Source organism: Hordeum vulgare, chromosome 2H, assembly GCF_904849725.1.
Source record: "Hordeum vulgare subsp. vulgare chromosome 2H, MorexV3_pseudomolecules_assembly, whole genome shotgun sequence".
NCBI classification, from domain to species: Eukaryota; Viridiplantae; Streptophyta; class Magnoliopsida; order Poales; family Poaceae; genus Hordeum; species Hordeum vulgare.
Window position 1 is genome coordinate 61,137,854 of NC_058519.1, and position 22,484 is coordinate 61,160,337.

The 22,484-nt window shown below is 44.6% G+C and overlaps 1 protein-coding gene across 1 annotated transcript; it reads right to left on the reverse strand.

Annotated features, from left to right (window-relative positions):
* Positions 1 to 554: 554 nt before the first annotated feature.
* On the reverse strand, positions 555 to 22,000 carry LOC123424982. The gene is made up of 3 exons (XM_045108660.1): positions 21,622 to 22,000; positions 1,395 to 3,525; positions 555 to 1,191 (listed from the first exon to the last, which is right to left on the reverse strand). Exons 1-3 carry the CDS (start codon positions 21,885 to 21,887, stop codon positions 772 to 774), a joined length of 2,817 nt encoding a protein of 938 aa, XP_044964595.1. The 5' UTR covers positions 21,888 to 22,000; the 3' UTR covers positions 555 to 771.
* Between the last annotated feature and the right edge of the window lie 484 nt (positions 22,001 to 22,484).

Here is a 22,484-nt window from a genome sequence, read left to right on the forward strand (position 1 = left end):
TCAAACTTCCAGAGTCTTTAGTATATGTACTTAATTCGGTACTTCTTGAGGAGTCTGGACTCTGGACTGTCCAATGTCATACTGAACAATGCAGACCACCACCCCATCAGACTTCGGACATTTTAGGCTCGTATTGCAACATTGGCATTTTAGGCTCGTATTGCAACATTGGGACCATGCACCACAAAACAGATTGAAAAGTATTCATGACCGTTCTTTCGTGCTACTCTTAACAGGGTCTACCGGACATCGCCTCCAGGGCACGGTCACAGATTTTTCCCTGTCCAGATGAAGCAGACTTATTAGTAGCATGAATTATTTCATTATCTGTGCACTAACATCACACTATGTCCCTCTCTTCAACTGTGTTGTCCTAACCTAGATCCATAATCCTATATTTTCTGGTAAACATTGGACAATACAACCCTTCGCTGCATGGGCACCAATTTTATGAGAATTTCCCTGTAGCAATATCTGCCAAAACAGTAATATAGATTAACTAGTTACAGATAGAACCATTTGATTATGCATAATAAATAATAAATCATCTGTTCCCACTGCAAATGAAAGTATTTTTCATTATAAAAGGCTGTACATACATCTACTATTTTCTTAATCTCAGGTTCAAATTACAGATATGAAATCTCTACAACTATGTCAGCACCTTGTGACTCTAAAGCCAAGATTGTTCTTTTGTCCTCGGACCTGGATTCTTATGAAATAATAATACGAATTTGTTGAGAATTACTACCATTTATGGTTAAATCATAGTCAGTCACGACACATAAGCTCTTTTGCTCTTGCCAAAAGAGCGGAGATAGGGGTGCTGTACTCCATGAAACCTGCATCACCCAAGAAGAGTTTGTAGTCCTCAGCCTTCGACAGTGTTTGTTCTACCATTGATAGGACTTCTGTCATCCTGAATTCGTTCAAATAGTCTGCATAGTGATAATTGCACTCCACCATGTTAATAACTTGCTCAAGTATCACCCTTCTGATCCCAGGACAATGAGCACTAGGTTCCATGTTTGTATTCAACGCATCAATGAGCCTCTTCACGAATCTCTGCTTAATCTGACCGCCTTCTAGTTCCTGGCTAAAGTCTTCAGGGATGATTTTACAAATCTGTGAGCTAAGGCCAATGAGGATCTCTAGTTCTGCCCCTTCCACGTCAATTATTTTTTCCAACACCTGTAGTGAAATGTATATATCAACATTAGTGACTATATAATGTGCAACTATACTTTGTTATTCAGTGATAAATGAACATGTAGAAGTAAGAAATGGCAGGTCAAACTTCCACCAACAACTTTACGCACAAGAACAAGTATAAATAGTAAACTTCCTTAGCCACCTCTAATAGTGCAGTAGTTGCTTGTATTAACAGGGCTCACCTCTCTCAAGGTATGAGATAGTTCCTTCAGGTCCGACTCTCTGAGCTCGGGTTCAGCATGTAGGCACAGATTGCGCAACAGGCTTGCTGCAACATATATGTACTTGCCACCATGGATGAAGATCAAATGTTTGAGTTTCTTAATAAACTCTGGTTCCTTCAACACAATCAAGCAATTTTGGACACTTTCTGTTGTGAGCATTGCCAGTGCTTGCCCGGTGACCTTCCGTGATAAGTGATCAGCATTGGTACTCATGGTTCCTTCTCCATTGAGAAATGCCTGTGTGAGCCTGGTGATGATTATTTGAATGCGGCCAATGTCCTGCCTTGTGTTCCCATCAATGGCAATATTCCTGAGGATTCCTGCCACCAACTTTCTCAATTCCTGGCTGTTCCTGTTGTACTCCAAGGTTTCTGCAAGGTTTCTCAATAGGAAGGGATGTTTTGATATCTTGTACCGTAGTGTTATGCCGATTTCCCCGCCAATGCTTGTGAGTCTTTGCAGCACTGTTAGTGATGACTTAAGCAGGAACTTTTGTTGTGTTTCGGTATCCACAGTGTTCGTGGCATGTCTGAATCTTGTGAATCCTATGATCTTCGGGATGAGGTTAGCTGCATTGCTGATTTCCACACAGTTTTCCTGATCACAGCTAGCAAGACTTTCAATAATTGACATGGCCAGTGCTGGGAGAAGATCGTGGTCTGTTGACAACTCCTCCTTGGGAACTGAACGTAATTCTAAAATCCGCTGCCAGCATCTGAGTATGTAAGAACCATGTTTATCGTTGTGGGCTTGTTGGGTTGAGCAGGTTTGTGTTTCCTCGAGCGGTTTATCGGTGTCTTGAAGTTGGTCTCGTCTTTGCCCTTGGTTATCAGCCACATCCCTTACTGTATGATGTTCTTGCTCTTGGCTATCTTCCAGAAATTGATCTTGTTTTTCTTCTTGTTCATCATCTGTGTCTAGAAGCGGATTTCCTCTTTTTGTTCCACTGTGAGCATCAAAAAGTGCGGACACAAGCTGTAATGTACCGGGGAAAGTGACAACACGGAGGTCCTTTGCAAGTTCAGCGGTGACCTTTGCGGCATATAATCTGATAATTGTATCCTTTGGACTTGTCCAATCCAACATCCTGATTATTCTGTCCACCGTATTGGTAGAAGTGTCGAGTTTTGGAAGGAGCTGTGCCCTGGTTGGTTCCCATTTCAGAAAGTTGTGCATCAGACGAATACCGTGGAGCTGATTCTTGGGTGAATCCGAGTTTAGAGAATCCATCGCAAAGTTGCTGAGGCTGATCTTCTTTGGAGCAAGCACACCCTGCTGCATGCATTTCTCCAAGGCGTATGCATAGTACAGATTGACAGATTCCACACCCCATCGTCCTCTAAACCCACCACAGTGGATAAGGTATCTCCGAGGGATGAATGAAAAAAACTCGAGCATGCAGGCCAGAACATAGAGGATTCCTTGTCCAAGCACCATCCCGTAGAAGATTTTAAGAGATTCCGCGAGGCTCTTTTCATTTTCATTGTACTTGTGCAGTAAGCTGAAGCTTGCGAGTACAATACGCAACACCGCTGCCGGAATCTGGAAGTTGCCTAGTGACACCACCAAGAAAGCACACATGCATAAGATGGACATGGATGGATATGATTGTAGCTTGTGCATCACTAGCGCAGAAATAATGCACAAGTTTATAACAACTTGGCGCCAAAATCCTTGTTTCCTGCCAAGAATACTATCCGCTAGTTTGATGATTCTGGTGAACTGTAGCCTGCTTATTGTTACCAATAGCACTGGCACAAGTAGTGCTGTGAATACAATCCAACTGGTCGATAGGCCGTTGGACAGAGGGGGAGCCGTCAGTAGGATTGCAACCAAGGGGCTCCACAGTGATGTGGCACGGCGTAGCACATTGCATATGTGCAGTTTCGGCCCCAACAGGAACCGGTCAGTTGCAAGTACTACTATCAGCAATACAAACCCTCGCAAAACAGATGTCTCCGCGAGGATCACGAAAATATTTAAGAAGCATAGGCTTGCAACGAGTCCATTCGTCCAGCCAATAGGTCTAAAAGCTCCCCTCGTATTAAAGAACAGTTGGTATTCCAGTCTGTTGTTTCGTGTGAACATCCTGAATATGGACATATGGAAATTGTGTATCACAAACCCAATATGGGGAGTATCCAGATAATAGTGTTTAAGAAAGTTGGACATGCTTAGAGCAACTCCAGTAGCTCCCCAAAAAACCTTCCCGTAAAAGTTGTTTTACGGGATGACTGTATAATTTCCGGGAAGTTGTGTGACTGCTACTTCTCTATGTTCACGTAAACTTTTTTTCCTATTTTTTTGTACTTCTATTAAACAAACATACAAATAGCCTAGGACCGCAAGTCGACGAAATGGGGCGAGCGGCCGTGAGGCATGACGGCATATGTCCGGTTATATTTTGAAAGAACTTTAACTAAAATGAACAATATATTTTGAAAGAACTTTAACTAAAATGAACAAATTTGATTAATATTTGGACGCAACACACAATGTTCATGCATACCTGGATGATTTTTACATAAGTTGGATGCTTTTCATCTAAACCGGAGCAAGTTCATTACGTTTAGACACATTTCAATTAGACCGGACTCTAAACCTAGACTAAAATGGTCACACATTTTAATTAGACCAGACTCTAAACATAGACTAAAATGGTCACACATTTTAATTAGATCAGACTCTAAACCTAGACTAAAATGGTCACCGACACCTGTTCCCCATCTTCGACCGACCAGCCGGCCCCCGGAAAATAAAGCCCCGCCTCCTCAGCAACCATGAGCCCGGAGAACTGAAGTTACCTGCCTCCTTCACAATCATGAGTCTCGGGAAGTGAATCTGTCTGCCTCCATGTCGTCGCCAAGCGGCTAATCAGCCGACGACGTTGAGCCCACCAAGCTTGGTTTCAATGAAAGGGGATGAGCGGTTCGTTCACGGGATACAAGTACCGTTGACCTCCCATCCAGTACTCTTCCTCGTTGCTGGCTTCGCTTGTGAACCTACCGGCTTCGTGGTAGTGGCAGTGGGTGCGGCCGTCGTGGAGCTGCCAATGTCCTCCTCGTTGTTGCTCTTGCCGAACACCTCATCTGACGCCTTGTCAAACTCCCTGTAGGCAGCTTCTAACTCCGACTTACGTTGGTGGTACATCGTGTTGGAATTATGCCCTAGAGGCAATAATAAATGTATAGTTATTATTATAATTCCTGTATCAAGATAATAGTTTATTATCCATGCTATAATTGTATTGAATGAAGACTCATTTACATGTGTGGATACATAGACAAAACACCGTCCCTAGCATGCCTCTAGTTGGCTAGCCAGTTGATCGATGATAGTCAGTGTCTTCTGATTATGAACAAGGTGTTGTTGCTTGATAACTGGATCACGTCATTGGGAGAATCACGTGATGGACTAGACCCAAACTAATAGACGTAGCATGTTGATCGTGTCATTTTGTTGCTACTGTTTTCTGCGTGTCAAGTATTTATTCCTATGACCATGAGATCATATAACTCACTGACACCGGAGGAATGCTTTGTGTGTATCAAACGTCGCAACGTAACTGGGTGACTATAAAGATGCTCTACAGGTATCTCCGAAGGTGTTAGTTGAGTTAGTATGGATCAAGACTGGGATTTGTCATTCCGTGTGACGGAGAGGTATCTCGGGGCCCACTCGGTAATACAACATCACACACAAGCCTTGCAAGCAATGTAACTTAGTGTAAGTTGCGGGATCTTGTATTACGGAACGAGTAAAGAGACTTGCCGGTAAACGAGGTTGAAATAGGTATGCGGATACTGACGATCGAATCTCGGGCAAGTAACATGCCGAAGGACAAAGGGAATGACATACGGGATTATACGAATCCTTGGCACTGAGGTTCAAACGATAAGATCTTCGTAGAATATGTAGGATCCAATATGGGCATCCAGGTCCCGCTATTGGATATTGACCGAGGAGTCTCTCGGGTCATGTCTACATAGTTCTCGAACCCGCAGGGTTTGCACACTTAAGGTTCGACGTTGTTTTATGCGTATTTGAGTTATATGGTTGGTTACCGAATGTTGTTCGGAGTCCCGGATGAGATCACGGACGTCACGAGGGTTTCCGGAATGGTCCGGAAACGAAGATTGATATATAGGATGACCTCATTTGATTACCGGAAGGTTTTCGGAGTTACCGGGAATGTACCGGGAATGACGAATGGGTTCCGGGGGTTCACCGGAGGGGGGCAACCCACTCCGGGGAAGCCCATAGGTATTTGGGGGGGTCATACCAGCCCTTAGTGGGCTGGTGGGACAGCCCACCAAATCCTATGCGCCAAGGAAGAGAAAATATCAAAGGAAAGAAAAAAAAAAGGGAGAGGTGGGAAGGGGGAAGGACTCCCTCCCACCAAACCAAGTAGGACTCGGTTTGGGGGGGGGGAGAGTCCTCCCCCCTGGCTCGGCCGACCCCTTAGGGTTCCCTTGGACCCCAAGGCAAGGTCTCCCTCCCTCCTCCTATATATGGGGCTTTTAGGGCAGATTTGAGACGACTTTCTCACGGCTGCCCGACCACATACCTCCATAGTTTTTCCTCTAGATCGTGTTTCTGCGGAGCTCGGGCGGAGCCCTGCTGAGACAAGATCATCACCAACCTCCGGAGCGCCGTCACGCTGCCGGAGAACTCTTCTACCTCTCCGTCTCTCTTGCTGGATCAAGAAGGCCGAGATCATCGTCGAGCTGTACGTGTGCTGAACGCGGAGGTGCCGTCCGTTCGGTACTAGATCGTGGGACTGATCGCGGGATTGTTCGCGGGGCGGATCGAGGGACGTGAGGACGTTCCACTACATCAACCGCGATCTCTAATCGCTTCTGCTGTACGATCTACAAGGGTACGTAGATCACTCATCCCCTCTCGTAGATGGACATCACCATGATAGGTCTTCGTGCGCGTAGGAAAATTTTTGTTTCCCTTGCGACGTTCCCCAACAGTGGCATCATGAGCTAGGTTCATGCGTAGATGTCTTCTCGAGTGGAACACAAAAGGTTTTGTGGGCGGTGATGTGCGTTTTGCTGCCCTCCTTAGTCTTTTCTTGATTCCGCGGTATTGTTGGATCGAAGCGGCTTGGACCGACATTACTCGTACGCTTACGAGAGACTGGTTTCATCGTTACGAGTGACCCCCTTTGCTCAAAGATGACTGGCAAGTGACGGTTTCTCCAACTTTAGTTGAATCGGATTTGACCGAGGAGGTCCTTGGATGAGGTTAAATAGCAACTCATATATCTCCGTTGTGGTGTTTGCGTAAGTAAGATGCGATCCTACTAGATACCCTTGGTCACCACGTAAAACATGCAACAACAAAATTAGAGGACGTCTAACTTGTTTTTGCAGGGTATGATTGTGATGTGATATGGCCAATGATGTGATGTGATATATTGGATGTATGAGATGATCATGTTGTAATATAAATATCGACTTGCACGTCGATGGTACGGCAACCGGCAGGAGCCATAGGGTTGTCTTTATACTAACATATGTGCTTGCAGATGCGTTTACTATTTTGCTAGGATGTAGCTTTAGTAGTGATAGCATAAGTAGCACGACAACCCCGATGGCGACACGTTGATGGAGATCATGATGATGGAGATCATGGTGTGGCGTCGGTGACAAGAAGATCGTGCCGGTGCTTTGGTGATGGAGATCAAGAAGCACGTGATAATGGCCATATCATGTCACTTATGAATTGCATGTGATGTTAATCCTTTTATGCACCTTATTTTGCTTAGAACGACGGTAGCATTATGAGGTGATCTCTCACTAAAATTTCAAGACGAAATTGTGTTCTCCCCGACTGTGCACCGTTGCTACAGTTCGTCGTTTCGAGACACCACGTGATGATCGGGTGTGATAGACTCAACGTTCACATACAACGGGTGCAAAACAGTTGCGCATGCGGAACACTCGGGTTAAGCTTGACGAGCCTAGCATGTGCAGACATGGCCTCGGAACACATGAGACCGAAAGGTCGATCATGAATCATATAGTTGATATGATTAGCATAGGGATGCTTACCACTGAAACTACTCTCGACTCACGTGATGATCGGACTTGGGATAGTGTAAGTGGATCATGAACCACTCAAATGACTAGAGAGATATACTTTTTGAGTGGGAGTTTAGCATATAATTTGATTAAGTTGAACTCTAATTATCTTGAACATAGTCTAAGTCCACTTTGAATATATTTGTGTTGTAGATCATGGCTCACGCAAGTGTCATCCTCAATTTTAATACGTTCCTAGAGAAAGCTAAGTTGAAAGATGATGGAAGCAACTTTGTAGACTGGGCTCGTAATCTTAAGCTAATCTTACAAGCTGGAAAGAAGGATTATGTCCTTAATGCTACGCTAGGAGATGAACCACCCGCTACGGCTGATCAGGATGTTAAGAACGCTTGGCTAGCACGTAAGGAGGACTACTCGATAGTTCAATGTGCAGTCTTGTATGGCTTAGAGCCGGGACTTCAACGTCGCTTTGAGCGTCATGGAGCATTTGAGATGTTCCAGGAGTTGAAGTTTATCTTTCAGAAGAACGCCCGGATCGAGAGGTATGAGACCTCCGATAAATTCTATGCTTGCAAGATGGAGGAAAGCTCGTCTGTCAGTGAACATGTACTCAAGATGTCTGGGTACTCAAACCGTCTAGCTGAACTAGGGATTGAGCTCCCGCAAGAAGCTATCACTGACAGAATCCTCCAATCACTGCCGCCAAGCTATAAAGGCTTTGTGTTGAACTACAACATGCAAGGGATGAACAAGTCTCCCGGCGAGTTGTTTGCGATGCTGAAAGTCGCAGAGTCTGAACTCCGTAAGGAACATCAAGTGTTGATGGTGAGCAAGACCACTAGTTTCAAGAGAAACGGCAAAGGCAAGAAGGGCAATTCGAAGAAGAGCGGCAAGCCTGTTGCCAATCCGCCGAAGAAACCCAAGGCTGGACCTAAGCCTGAAACAGAGTGCTTCTATTGCAAGGGTATGGGTCACTGGAAGCGCAATTGCCCCAAGTATCTGGCAGATAAGAAGGCGGGTAAAGAAAAATCAGGTATATTTGATATACATGTTATTGATGTGTACTTAACCAGCTCTCGTAGTAGTGCCTGGGTATTCGATACCGGTTCTGTTGCTCACATTTGCAACTCGAAGCAGGAACTGCGGAATAGACGGAGGCTGGCGAAAGACGAAGTGACGATGCGCGTAGGAAACGGTTCCAAGGTTGATGCAATCGCCGTCGGCACCGTGTCACTTCAACTACCATCGGGATTAGTGATGAACTTAAATCATTGTTATTTAGTGCCTGCGTTGAGCATGAACATTATATCTGGATCTTGTTTATTGCGAGACGGTTACTCTTTTAAGTCTGAGAATAATGGTTGTTCTATTTCTATGAGTAACATCTTTTATGGTCATGCACCGAATGTGAGAGGATTGTTCATATTGAATCTTGATAGAGATACGCATATACATAACATTGAGACCAAAAGAGTTAGAGTAAACAATGATAGCACCATATTTTTGTGGCACTGCCGCTTGGGTCATATTGGTGTAAAGCGCATGAAGAAACTCCATGCTGATGGACTTTTGGAGTCACTTGACTTTGATTCACTTGACACGTGCGAACCATGCCTCATGGGCAAGATGACTAAGACTCCGTTCTCTGGAACAATGGAGCGTGCAAGTGACTTGTTGGAAATCATACATACCGATGTGTGTGGTCCAATGAGCGTGGAGGCACGCGGCGGATATCGTTATTTTCTCACCTTCACTGACGATCTAAGTAGATATGGTTATGTCTACTTGATGAAGCACAAGTCTGAAACATTTGAAAAGTTCAAGCAATTTCAGAGTGAAGTGGAAAATCATCGTAACAAGAAGATCAAGTTCCTACGGTCTGATCGTGGGGGTGAGTATCTGAGTTTCGAGTTTGGTACTCACTTAAGACAATGTGGAATTGTTTCGCAGTTAACACCGCCTGGAACACCGCAGCGTAATGGTGTGTCCGAACGTCGTAATCGTACTTTATTAGAAATGGTGCGATCTATGATGTCTCTTACTGATTTGCCGTTATCGTTTTGGGGTTATGCATTAGAAACAGCTGCATTCACTTTAAATAGGGCACCATCGAAATCCGTTGAGACGACACCATACGAACTGTGGTGTGGCAAAAGGCCAAAGTTGTCGTTTCTTAAAGTTTGGGGATGTGATGCTTATGTCAAAAAGCTTCAGCCTGAAAAGCTGGAACCCAAAGCGGAAAAATGCGTCTTCATAGGTTACCCAAAAGAGACAGTTGGGTACACCTTCTATCTCAAATCCGAGGGCAAAGTGTTTGTTGCTAAGAACGGAACTTTTCTCGAGAAGGAGTTTCTCTCGAGAGAATTGAGTGGGAGGAAGATAGAACTTGACGAGGTTGTCGAACCTATTATCCCTCTGGATGGTGGCGCAGGGCAAGAGGAAACCTCTGTCATTGCGACGCCGGTTGAGGAGGAAGTTAATGATGATGATCATAAAACTCCAGTTCAAGTTTCTGTTGAACCACACAGGTCGACGAGATCACGCGCTGCTCCAGAGTGGTACAGTAATCCCGTCTTATCAATCATGTTGTTAGACAACAATGAACCTGCAAATTATGAAGAAGCAATGGTGGGCCCAGATTCCAACAAATGGCTGGAAGCCATGAAATCCGAGATAGGATCCATGTATGAGAACAAAGTATGGACTTTGGAGATACTGCCTGAGGGCCGCAAGGCTATTCAGAACAAATGGATCTTTAAGAAGAAGACGGACGCTGACGGTAATGTGACCGTTTATAAAGCTCGACTTGTGACAAAGGGTTTTTCACAAGTTCCAGGAATTGACTACGATGAGACTTTCTCTCCCGTAGCGATGCTTAAGTCCGTCAGAATCATGTTAGCAATAGCTGCATTTTTCGATTATGAAATTTGGCAGATGGATGTCAAAACGGCGTTCCTTAACGGTTTCCTTAAGGAAGAGTTGTATATGATGCAACCCGAAGGTTTTGTCGATCCTAAAAATGCTGACAAAGTGTGCAAGCTCCAGCGATCCATTTATGGACTGGTGCAAGCATCTCGGAGTTGGAACAAACGCTTTGATGAGGTGATCAAAGCATTTGGGTTTATACAAGTGGTTGGAGAATCTTGTATTTATAAGAAAGTGAGTGGGAGCTCTGTGGCGTTTCTAATATTATATGTGGATGACATATTACTGATTGGAAACAACGTAGAGCTTTTGGAGAGCATAAAAGGTTACTTGAATAAAAGTTTCTCTATGAAGGACCTAGGAGAAGCTGCTTACATTCTAGGCATTAAGATCTATAGGGATAGATCAAAACGCCTGATAGGACTTTCACAAAGCACATACCTTGATAAAGTTTTGAAGAGGTTCAAAATGGAACAGTCCAAGAAAGGGTTCTTGCCAGTGTTACAAGGTACGAGATTGAGTAAGACTCAGTGCCCAGCAACTGATGAAGATAGAGAGCATATGCGCTCCGTCCCCTATGCTTCAGCCATAGGCTCTATCATGTATGCAATGCTGTGCATTAGACCGGATGTTAGCCTGGCCATAAGTATGGCAGGTAGGTTCCAGAGTAATCCAGGAGTGGATCACTGGACGGCGGTCAAGAATATCCTGAAGTACCTGAAAAGGACTAAGGAGATGTTTCTCGTGTATGGAGGTGACGAAGAGCTCGCCGTAAAAGGTTACGTCGATGCAAGCTTTGACACAGATCCGGACGACTCTAAATCGCAAACCGGATACGTATTTATTCTTAATGGGGGTGCAGTAAGCTGGTGCAGTTCCAAGCAAAGCGTCGTAGCAGATTCTACATGTGAAGCGGAGTACATGGCTGCCTCGGAGGCGGCTAAGGAGGGTGTCTGGATGAAGCAGTTCATGACGGATCTTGGAGTGGTGCCAAGTGCACTGGATCCAATAACCTTGTTCTGTGACAACACTGGTGCCATTGCCTTAGCAAAGGAATCAAGGTTTCACAAGAAGACCAGACACATCAAACGACGCTTCAACCTCATCCGCGACTACGTCGAGGAGGAGGACGTAAATATATGCAAAGTGCACACGGATCTGAATGTAGCAGACCCGCTGACTAAACCTCTTCCACGACCAAAACATGATCGACACCAGAACTGTATGGGTGTTAGATTTATTACAATGTAATTCACATGGTGATGTGAGGGCTAGATTATTGACTCTAGTGCAAGTGGGAGACTGTTGGAATTATGCCCTAGAGGCAATAATAAATGTATAGTTATTATTATAATTCCTGTATCAAGATAATAGTTTATTATCCATGCTATAATTGTATTGAATGAAGACTCATTTACATGTGTGGATACATAGACAAAACACCGTCCCTAGCATGCCTCTAGTTGGCTAGCCAGTTGATCGATGATAGTCAGTGTCTTCTGATTATGAACAAGGTGTTGTTGCTTGATAACTGGATCACGTCATTGGGAGAATCACGTGATGGACTAGACCCAAACTAATAGACGTAGCATGTTGATCGTGTCATTTTGTTGCTACTGTTTTCTGCGTGTCAAGTATTTATTCCTATGACCATGAGATCATATAACTCACTGACACCGGAGGAATGCTTTGTGTGTATCAAACGTCGCAACGTAACTGGGTGACTATAAAGATGCTCTACAGGTATCTCCGAAGGTGTTAGTTGAGTTAGTATGGATCAAGACTGGGATTTGTCACTCCGTGTGACGGAGAGGTATCTCGGGGCCCACTCGGTAATACAACATCACACACAAGCCTTGCAAGCAATGTAACTTAGTGTAAGTTGCGGGATCTTGTATTACGGAACGAGTAAAGAGACTTGCCGGTATACGAGGTTGAAATAGGTATGCGGATACTGACGATCGAATCTCGGGCAAGTAACATGCCGAAGGACAAAGGGAATGACATACGGGATTATACGAATCCTTGGCACTGAGGTTCAAACGATAAGATCTTCGTAGAATATGTAGGATCCAATATGGGCATCCAGGTCCCGCTATTGGATATTGACCGAGGAGTCTCTCGGGTCATGTCTACATAGTTCTCGAACCCGCAGGGTCTGCACACTTAAGGTTCGACGTTGTTTTATGCGTATTTGAGTTATATGGTTGGTTACCGAATGTTGTTCGGAGTCCCGGATGAGATCACGGACGTCACGAGGGTTTCCGGAATGGTCCGGAAACGAAGATTGATATATAGGATGACCTCATTTGATTACCGGAAGGTTTTCGGAGTTACCGGGAATGTACCGGGAATGACGAATGGGTTCCGGGGGTTCACCGGAGGGGGGCAACCCACTCCGGGGAAGCCCATAGGTATTTGGGGGGGTCATATCAGCCCTTAGTGGGCTGGTGGGACAGCCCACCAAATCCTATGCGCCAAGGAAGAGAAAATATCAAAGGAAAGAAAAAAAAAAGGGAGAGGTGGGAAGGGGGAAGGACTCCCTCCCACCAAACCAAGTAGGACTCGGTTTGGGGGGGGAGAGTCCTCCCCCCTGGCTCGGCCGACCCCTTGGGGTTCCCTTGGACCCCAAGGCAAGGTCTCCCTCCCTCCTCCTATATATATGGGGCTTTTAGGGCAGATTTGAGACGACTTTCTCACGGCTGCCCGACCACATACCTCCATAGTTTTTCCTCTAGATCGTGTTTCTGCGGAGCTCGGGCGGAGCCCTGCTGAGACAAGATCATCACCAACCTCCGGAGCGCCGTCACGCTGCCGGAGAACTCTTCTACCTCTCCGTCTCTCTTGCTGGATCAAGAAGGCCGAGATCATCGTCGAGCTGTACGTGTGCTGAACGCGGAGGTGCCGTCCGTTCGGTACTAGATCGTGGGACTGATCGCGGGATTGTTCGCGGGGCGGATCGAGGGACGTGAGGACGTTCCACTACATCAACCGCGATCTCTAATCGCTTCTGCTGTACGATCTACAAGGGTACGTAGATCACTCACCCCCTCTCGTAGATGGACATCACCATGATAGGTCTTCGTGCGCGTAGGAAAATTTTTGTTTCCCTTGCGACGTTCCCCAACACATCGAGCGGTTGTGGCGGATGTCGCCGGTGGAGCGATATGACTCGATCATCGTCTCCTACTCGGGCACGTCCACGTCCAACACGATTGACATGTCGTCTGCCTAGGTCCTTCGCACCCTCGTGTTCTTCAAGGAGGCGGAGGTTGTAGGCATGGTCGGCCTACGCCTGCCGAAACATGGCCTCCCGCTCATGGAGCACCATGTCCATGTAGAGGGCACGGGCCTCATCCATGGTCATGCCGGCATGGACCGGTGAGGAGGGTGGCACTGGCTCATGCCCGGCCATGTCATTTGCATCCAGGACAAAAGCACCATTTAAACTACCCATGGTTATTAATAGTATTAATGCTATTAAGCATAAAAAGGCATAAAATAGATATGTCAAGAATAAAATAACATTCACATATAGGTGATGTTTCGTGAACATTTGGATATCATATATGCAGTTTTCTAAGCTCATATCAATTTGTATGTGAATATTCTAAGTAATGGATAAAGTCATCGAAAAATTCATAACAAATCCATATGAACTTAGAAAAATGCAAAGAAGATATCAGAATGTTCAAAAATCATCATCTATATGTTCATGGCATTTTTATTCATGAAAAACTATTGGTTATGCCTTATGTTTAATAACATTAACAACATTAATAACCTTGTTGTTTAAGCAATACTTTTTTCTTGAATGCAAATGACATGCACATAAAGGTAATATTTTTCTAAACATTTTTCTATCTTGTTTGCATTTTTTTGAGTTCAAGTGAATTTTTTATGAACTTTTAAAATACTGGCCAAACGATCAAAGGGCATTCGGGCGGCCTCGGAAGGAAATGTAAGGTCAAAACTGAGCATAGTCCAAAAGTAAAAGCAAACCCCATGGGTAGGTTCCAACTAGAGGCAAAAATGCAATTGTCTCTTGGAACTAATGTGCGTCAACACATAAATGTCGACAAATGGGGATCTCTCTTGAGCCTTGCCCCCAGTGGCGGGCGCAACACGTCACAACCACAACTGCTAACATGGCATCTATGGAGGGCGCCAGTAGGCACCTGTGGCGGTAGTGAAGAACACCCGGCACTGAAGTTTATCTACCAGTGGTGGACGCTCGCCAGCCACCGATGCTATGTTAGCAGCGGTCGGAAGTCAGTGGCGGGCGCCCCTGAGAGCATTTCTTCACCTTAGGAGAGGGTGGGTAGCTGAAAGCACATATGCTTTCTTGAAGGTTTTGATAATTCATGATAACATACATTATCTCTTGGACTAACAATTCTACCTAGTTTATCTCAGATGAAGTCCAAAGATAGTAAAGGCTGGAAATTGTGAGGAGGGTCCGTAAGAAGGAAAGGAACACCATTGGCATAAGCTTCAAGTTTCAAGACTACATTTTATCTTATGTGAGAAATCATAATAGAGTCCATAAAAAAACTAATACTATTGAAAGGGGATGATGTATTGATAATGATCTGGTTGCTCAAATTGTTAGAGATTAACCACCAAAAACCTTCAGTCAAACTCTCACAAAAGTTTCTATCCAAAACCTAAATATCAAATTCGCGGCACCAACAAATCTATATCGGCCCAACCGAGTTACACCCTAGACAGATCACCTCAGTACAACCAAGATTTACTTTGGTAAAGTCGAAAAGCAATGGCCACCTTGCTAGTATTTAATTGTCAAAAATCGGAATTTCTGAATTTTACATTTCGGTGCCACCGACACTACATGAATCAGATATTTGGCCATCACACTGCCACATACGGCAAAAGCAATATTCCGGGCGGTAAAAGATATTTCTGTCAGCCCCTGACGACAAAGCATGTGAGCATAGACTAAGTCGGTAAATGATTATTTTATCGTCAACATTTGTCGTCAGTCAAATGTATTTGCTGTCAGTCAAACAAGCGAGAGGACAAAAATATTGGTAATAGAATGACGTATTTGACCGACGATGTTAGTGGCTTTGTCGTTAGGCTACTGGTACCATGACAGCAAAGAAATCATCTTTGCATCAAAGACGGCAAAAAATGTGACTTAAAAAAAGTTAGCTCGCACCACCGCCGCTGGAGTTTCTCGATGACAAAACTATGATATTAAATATATGCAAGTTCAACTTTCTCAGAAACTAGCACACAACTCATTTCATCGCAAGTACTCCCTTCATTTTTATATATAAGACCACTATTAAAAATACAATTTACATATATACAAGGTCACTAACACTAATTGATGTAATATTAATGGTGTTTGTCTTGTAATACTAGTAAAGAAGGACATTAATTATCTCTTGCATGCATGTATGAGTGAGATCATTGATTTGATATGCATAAGAGAGAAAAATACACCTTAATTTATACGTTAAACAAAAAGATATTAACTTTTACATTGATACGTGTAATGTGGGATTGTGGCCTTGTATATAAAAATGGAGGGGATAGATACAACACACATCCAAACACACAACTAACAAACGACATTCCCACGAACAAGAAAAAAGATTGAGCCGTGGACTCATGGGTCCGCGTAGTCCTTAGAGCATTTCCATCCGCGTCCGTAATGGGTCTTTCTGGTCATTTTTTCCGCCGACAAGGGAAAAACGACACAGTTGCGTTCTCAAGAGCCCGTTTTTCGCCGGCTCGAACCGATTTCGGCCCCGGCGGTCCCAGGCTGAACCCAGCGCATTGGGGGTTGCCCGAGGGCGTCGGTGTAAACGATTTTGGCGTAAAAAAATGATGGGCCCGCCAAGTCAGCGATTGGCCGCGCGGTCGTCGTTCTCATCGCCTCGTTTCCCGCGGGAATCAATGCGAAGGCTGCGCTACCGGTCAGCCTTCCATTGATTCACGGACGGCGCAGTGAAGGCACGACAACACGCGTCCCGACGACGCACGCCCCTTTGGTTCCTGCCACGTGTTCACACGCCGTCGCTCCGTGTGCCCGCCCGCTCGCGACTATATAAGGCGACCCCTGCCGGTGGCCACACACCTCTTCCCGCCAACGCTCTCTCCTCTTCTTCACCACCGGCGCCTTCTCTCCCTCTTCTCCCCAAGAATGATGGCTGAACGCTACCCAACGATGGAGCGGCCGCCAATGGCTTCTGCCGTCGGCATTTCCCCGCCGGCACCAACTTCTACAAGCTCCTCGGCATGTAGAAGGCGGCGGCGCCGGGCGGCGGCGACAGGGGCAGCGACAGAATAAATCTAGTTTTAGCCTAGTTTAATGTTTAATTATGTTTTATTTCACTTTTTGTACAAATTTTAATGAAACTATTATTTTCATTTGAATTTGACTGGGTTTTGACCGAATTTGAGACTACTATTTTTTAAAACCTTTCGTGCGACCTTTGGGGGGCGATTGCGAACCCAGACCCCAAGGCGACTTTTTTCGTCAAAGGCGGCGCTATTTCACGCCCATGGGGACGAACGACTGGAGATGCTTTAGGACGCAGTAGGTCCTGGATCCGTCACCCCCACCGAAGAATCTTCTTCCTTCTGTTGTACGTGGAGCTCCATGGACGAGCATGAAGATGCGGCTCGTCGGAGAGGATGAAGGATGGACGCACGGGTCCCCGGCATGCCGTGCCGCTGCCAAGCCGCGCTCACCCGCGCTGGCCATGCTTCTCACCGCGCCACCGCCGAGCCTCCCGTGCCCGCGCCTTGCTCGCCTTGCGGACGCCCAGCCGCGCTTGTCCGCGCCCACGCCGGCCGTCGCCCTCGCTTGCGTCGTCCGTGCGGCTTGCCTCGTCGTCGCCCAGCTGCCCTCACGTCGGCCGCCGCCCTGGCGTGCGCCAGTCGTCCTGCTCGCCTCGTCGTGGCCCAGCAGCGCGTGTCCGCGCCCACGCGTTCCGCTGCCCTGGCTGCTCGCCTCGCCGTGGCCCAGCAGTGCTCGCCCCCGCTGGCCAACCGTGTCGAATGCCCTGCCCGCCGGCCAAGACGGTTGACTCCCTGCTCCTCAGACTACCCACAATGGGAGTAACATAGGTAGTAACATAAATGCCACCTAAGCAAGAAATATGATGTGGCAACTAATTTATGAGAAGAGAGAGAAATTGAGTAACTTAGCATGTTACTCATACTAGGAGTAACATAGCGGATACCAAGACAAGATGAGTCTATAGGCTAATAAATGAAAGGCTCAATATTACTACCTTTAGTAACATATGTATGTTACTACTCTATGTTACTCTCCATTGTGAGTAGTCTCATCTCATCGCGGGCAAGGGTGAGGAGATGTGCATGTCGTGGTCAGGGTGGGTGTGTATGAGTCTGTGGGTCGTGTGCGTGGGGAGAGGTGGGGTTGGCCCGAGATTTTAAGTGCATGGGTAGGGTTAGAGATAGATGGCTGAGTATGTGTGCCATCCGGCAGACGGGATTGTGCCATGTCATTGATCCATGTGGTGTGTTTCTTCTTTGTCGTTTGCGTTTTTTATGACAAACGGTAAAAATGTTTATGATGTCTACAACGGTAAATATATTTTTTGCCCTCTGTAATAAAAAGTGTAGACGACAAAGACATTTTTGCCTTGTGTAATAAAAAACACAGACGATAAAGACAAATTTTTCCATCTGTAATAAAAAACAAATGACAAAATGTGTCTTTATTGTTAGTTATTCTTTACCGCCAGCAGCTAACGGTAAAAATGTTGTTTGCCGTCGGTCCCGACGAAAAGCTGGCGGCAAAGAGCATAATTAGGGCAAATTACATGATTCATCGAAACTGCCTAGGCCAACTGAATTGGTCTCACCGAGATGTTATCTTTCGGTCTCATTGAAACGCCAAAAGTTAAGTCGTTTTGTACTAGTTGGTGCAACCGAGTTTTTACTTCAGTTTCATCGAGTTGGGCAATAATATTGTAACTAATGGATTTTTTGATAAGGCTACATATACCCCTTCACCTCCCTCTCATGCATACAGATATCACTCAGAACAAGCAAACACTTTCATCATTCATTTTTTAAGAGAGAACCACCTACTCATATGTTGAGATCATGATCTTCCAGTCCAACCATATGAGTCTTAATTTCTAGCTTCCCAAGTTGCTTTCCACCAAATCAATTTCTTTTACCAAGCCAAATTCTGTGAGTGAGTGATTGATTGTTGAGGAGACTATTTTTTGAAGCATTAAAGCAAGGAGTTAATCATCAATACCACATCTATTACCTTTTGGAGAGTGATGTCTCTTAGATTGGTGAGGTATCGCTTGGGAGCCTCCATATTATATGGACTTGACCCAAGAAATTTGTACGGGTAAGGAGATCACCTACTCTATGAAGATCTACCCCAAGTGACGCTAGTCCTTCGTGGACGTAAGCCATAGTGGGATAGACAAGGTTGCTTCTTCGTGGACCCCTGGTGGGTGGAGCCCTCTGTGGACTCACGCATCCGTTACTATCCGTCGGTGGGAGTCTTCATCAAGGTGGACGTATGATAGCACCACCTATCAAAACCACGTTAAAAATCTTCATGTCTTTATTGCGTTTGATCTTCCTACTCTACCATCCTTTTATGTTTCTTGAAAATGCATGTTATTTACTTTCCGCTGCTCAACCTCTAGATTTGCATGTGTACAAACTTTGGATTCTACTTAACTTGTGCAAAATATGTCTAATTTTCAAGCAAATTAAAAACTGCCCATATATCTTGTTAAGTGTCTATTCATCCCTCCTCTAGACCCACTTCTCGATCCCACAGTGGCTGCTCGCTCCCCACTCCTTCGAATGCAGCGGCGCACATTGCGAGTCGGCGAGTTGATCTTACGGGCGGCCACCAACTTTGGATCCTTTGCGTCCAACAACTTTGGCGGCACTTCGAACGTGCCCATGAGATGGCGGATGGCAAAAAGTTCAGGAACGGAGTGGAGGGAGGTAGAGCCCGAAGCGAAGCGGGTGGGAATGTGTGCGCTTTTGCGAGGTGGCCAAATACGCAGGCTCTGGGTAGGGTTTTGGATGGGCTAGTGTACCCGAGTCCTAGGCGGAGGTTCCGGACTCCCACAAAGCTCCCACAAATTTGCATCTGATTGTGGGAATTCAGATGCATGGATGTGTCTGCACACTTATGCAACACCGTGTTGGATGACAAAAAATGCTCGGACACCTTGGTCCGGACGTTTGCCGGCGATCTGCAGGACGCCGTTGGAGATGCCATTAGCATGATGATATGTTTATTTATGACTTTTCTATTTACTACATGGATTCACCTTAGCCTTATCTTGCTATAGGATGATATGTCAGTAGCACGCCTTTTATTGTTTTCAGTCATATATTTAGCCTTACTATTTATTTTGCGTCCGTTCGGAGCACAATGCCTATGACATGACTTTATAATTCATGTACTTGTTTTAGATTTTATCAGATGTGTGTTAATACCGTTACATTTATTCATTTTAACATAGATAACATGCATGAGCATATGGGATATATAATTTCTGATTAAGATTACTGAAGAAAGGAAACATCACTTAATCATGGACATATGGGTTGTCTTGAGTACATATGGTTCATGCCATATGTTTTTCCTTTCCGGTTTGCAAATGGGAGGCCTAATTGTCAACTTTTTGCTTATGGTTACATGTCATGTCATGTCATTAGCTGAATTGTAGGCATAAGCATGCAATGATTCCTCTGAAGTCCTTTTTCGCTGCAATCATATTAACTCACTACAATACATTGTAACATGCAATAAATTGCTTAGTATCACTTCTTTTGTTCCGTAATATATCATGTTATTATAACCAATATTTTATAACAATATCTACATCTATATCTGTATATACCTACAAAAAAATAAAGGGGATATTGCTTCTGATGGTACGTCACGAAAATTGCCCTCAAAGTTATAAAATATTACCTACCAATGTCATCTATAAGTTTTTTTTGAGAAAACCTCGCGACCTTTATTAATTAAAAGACCGAAGTAATATCCATAGGAACAAGGTTTGGGTCGTAAGAAATGCCCAACCAAACATGTCTACCTATGGCTAGATTACAAGCAAACTTAGCGAGGTTGTGAGCCTCAAAATTGTGGTTTCTACGCTCAAAAACAAAACTGCATGAAATAGATAAAAACACGTTTACAAAGAAAAACCATCCGCATGAGCCGGCCCATGCAATGAGGACATCCTTTTATTTGAGCAATCGCAGTAAGGACCACCTATATTGCGCTTTCCGTGCTGGGGGACGCAGCATGCCCATTTGGGATGGCCCATGTCTGAGCAGCCTGTTTTCAAAACTTCATTTTTTATTTTATTTAATTCTGTTATTTTTTCTATTTTAGATAAATTGATATTTGAAAAAATTACAAAATTTAAAAAAATATAGTTTTGAAATAAATTCTTCAATAATCATAAAATGTATGTGGATTCAAAAAATGATTGTGGTTTTGTAAATAAAATGTTTGCTTATTCAAAATATTCGAAATTTTGAAACTAAATGACGAGGCAATCAAAACATGTCCATGAATGAAAAAATATCGTAAAAATTCAAATACTGTTCGTGACATACAAAATAGTTTATTCATACATAAAATGCTAGCTGATTCAAAACATGATCATGCATTTTATAAAATGGTTCATTAGACCAAATAATTGTCATGAATTTCAAAATTGTGCCACCAATTTCCAAAAATATGTTCATAGATTATAGATAGGTTTGCCGATTCAAGAAAATTGTTTAAAAATGTTCACAATTAAAAAAAAAGTTTGCAAATAGTATAAAGTGTTCAAGAATTCAAAATATATTCTTGTTGTTAGAAAATGTTAGAAATTTTTAAAAGTGTTCACGACTTTGAGAAATGTTCATGATTTCAAATATCTTCACGATTTTTAAAAAAGTTCATGATTTCAAAAATTATTCATGATTTCATGAAACTGAAAGTGATAGTGTCGATGATGCAGTAAAATATGGTCATGGTCATTGAAAATTTTGATTTTCCCCCAGTTGCAACGCACTTGCTAGTAATACTAAAGAGTAGAAAGAGGAATTTAGTCCTGTTCGAAAGAATTTTCAAACATAACAAACCCACGAAGAGGTTCATATCTATCGATCTATGCTCACGAGTCATGAAACTGAAATTGCTTTGGTCATACCTTGCGGCTTCGAGGAATACTATCGCCGTCGCATACCAAAAATCATCCTCCAAGCTGAGGTCTTTGGAGTAGCCGCCGAGCAAGACGACGGTGGCCCACGTGAAGGCCAGCGTGCCCAAGGCGTTGCCAACCCTCTCGATCAGCGCGACGGCGTGTACGAAAGTATTGAGCCGCTTCTCCGGCGCGGCGATCTTCTTGTTGGCTGGTCTAGAGGCGCAGTGAGCTGGTATCTGGATACAGTGCTCTCCGCTGGTGCTGTTGGCCATGGCTCTCCGCCGATGCTGCTCGATCGGCTGGTACTCCGGATCCTAGCTATGCTTTGTGGCTCTACTTTTCGTTGCGGCCGAGCAGCTTCCCCTGATACCCGCGCATCTATAATGCCGCGTACGCTACCAGAACGGTAGCACCATGTGCGTCAATTGACCTTGAACAAAGCTTTCAGGGGCGACCTTTCCCAGCTGGTTCCAGTGGACGACCTTTCACGGACGGCATGTCTATGGGTCGTGCTTCTCCCAATTCCGAAGTCACTGTCTGCCAGGGAAACGCGAAGGAACCAGCCAGCACACACACATGAGTAGGAGTAATTTCCAAAGACCAGATTCAGGCTTTGATAAGGACGGTCGTCTTTCAAGTCGTCCCGGAAGAGGGCACGAAGCAGTGCTCGTCCTCTATTCGAGCGCCAGAAAAGACACTCCTGACTCGTCGAAGAGGGTGATGGTATTTTAGAGGGATACCAACTACTATTCGGTTTGAGGGATGACAACGACAACATAAACAGTTCTCTAGACGTATTAGTATCCAAAAATGCGGATCTGGTTGTAATTCTTGTTATTTCTTGTGTTCTTTGTACCGTCAAAACAGGT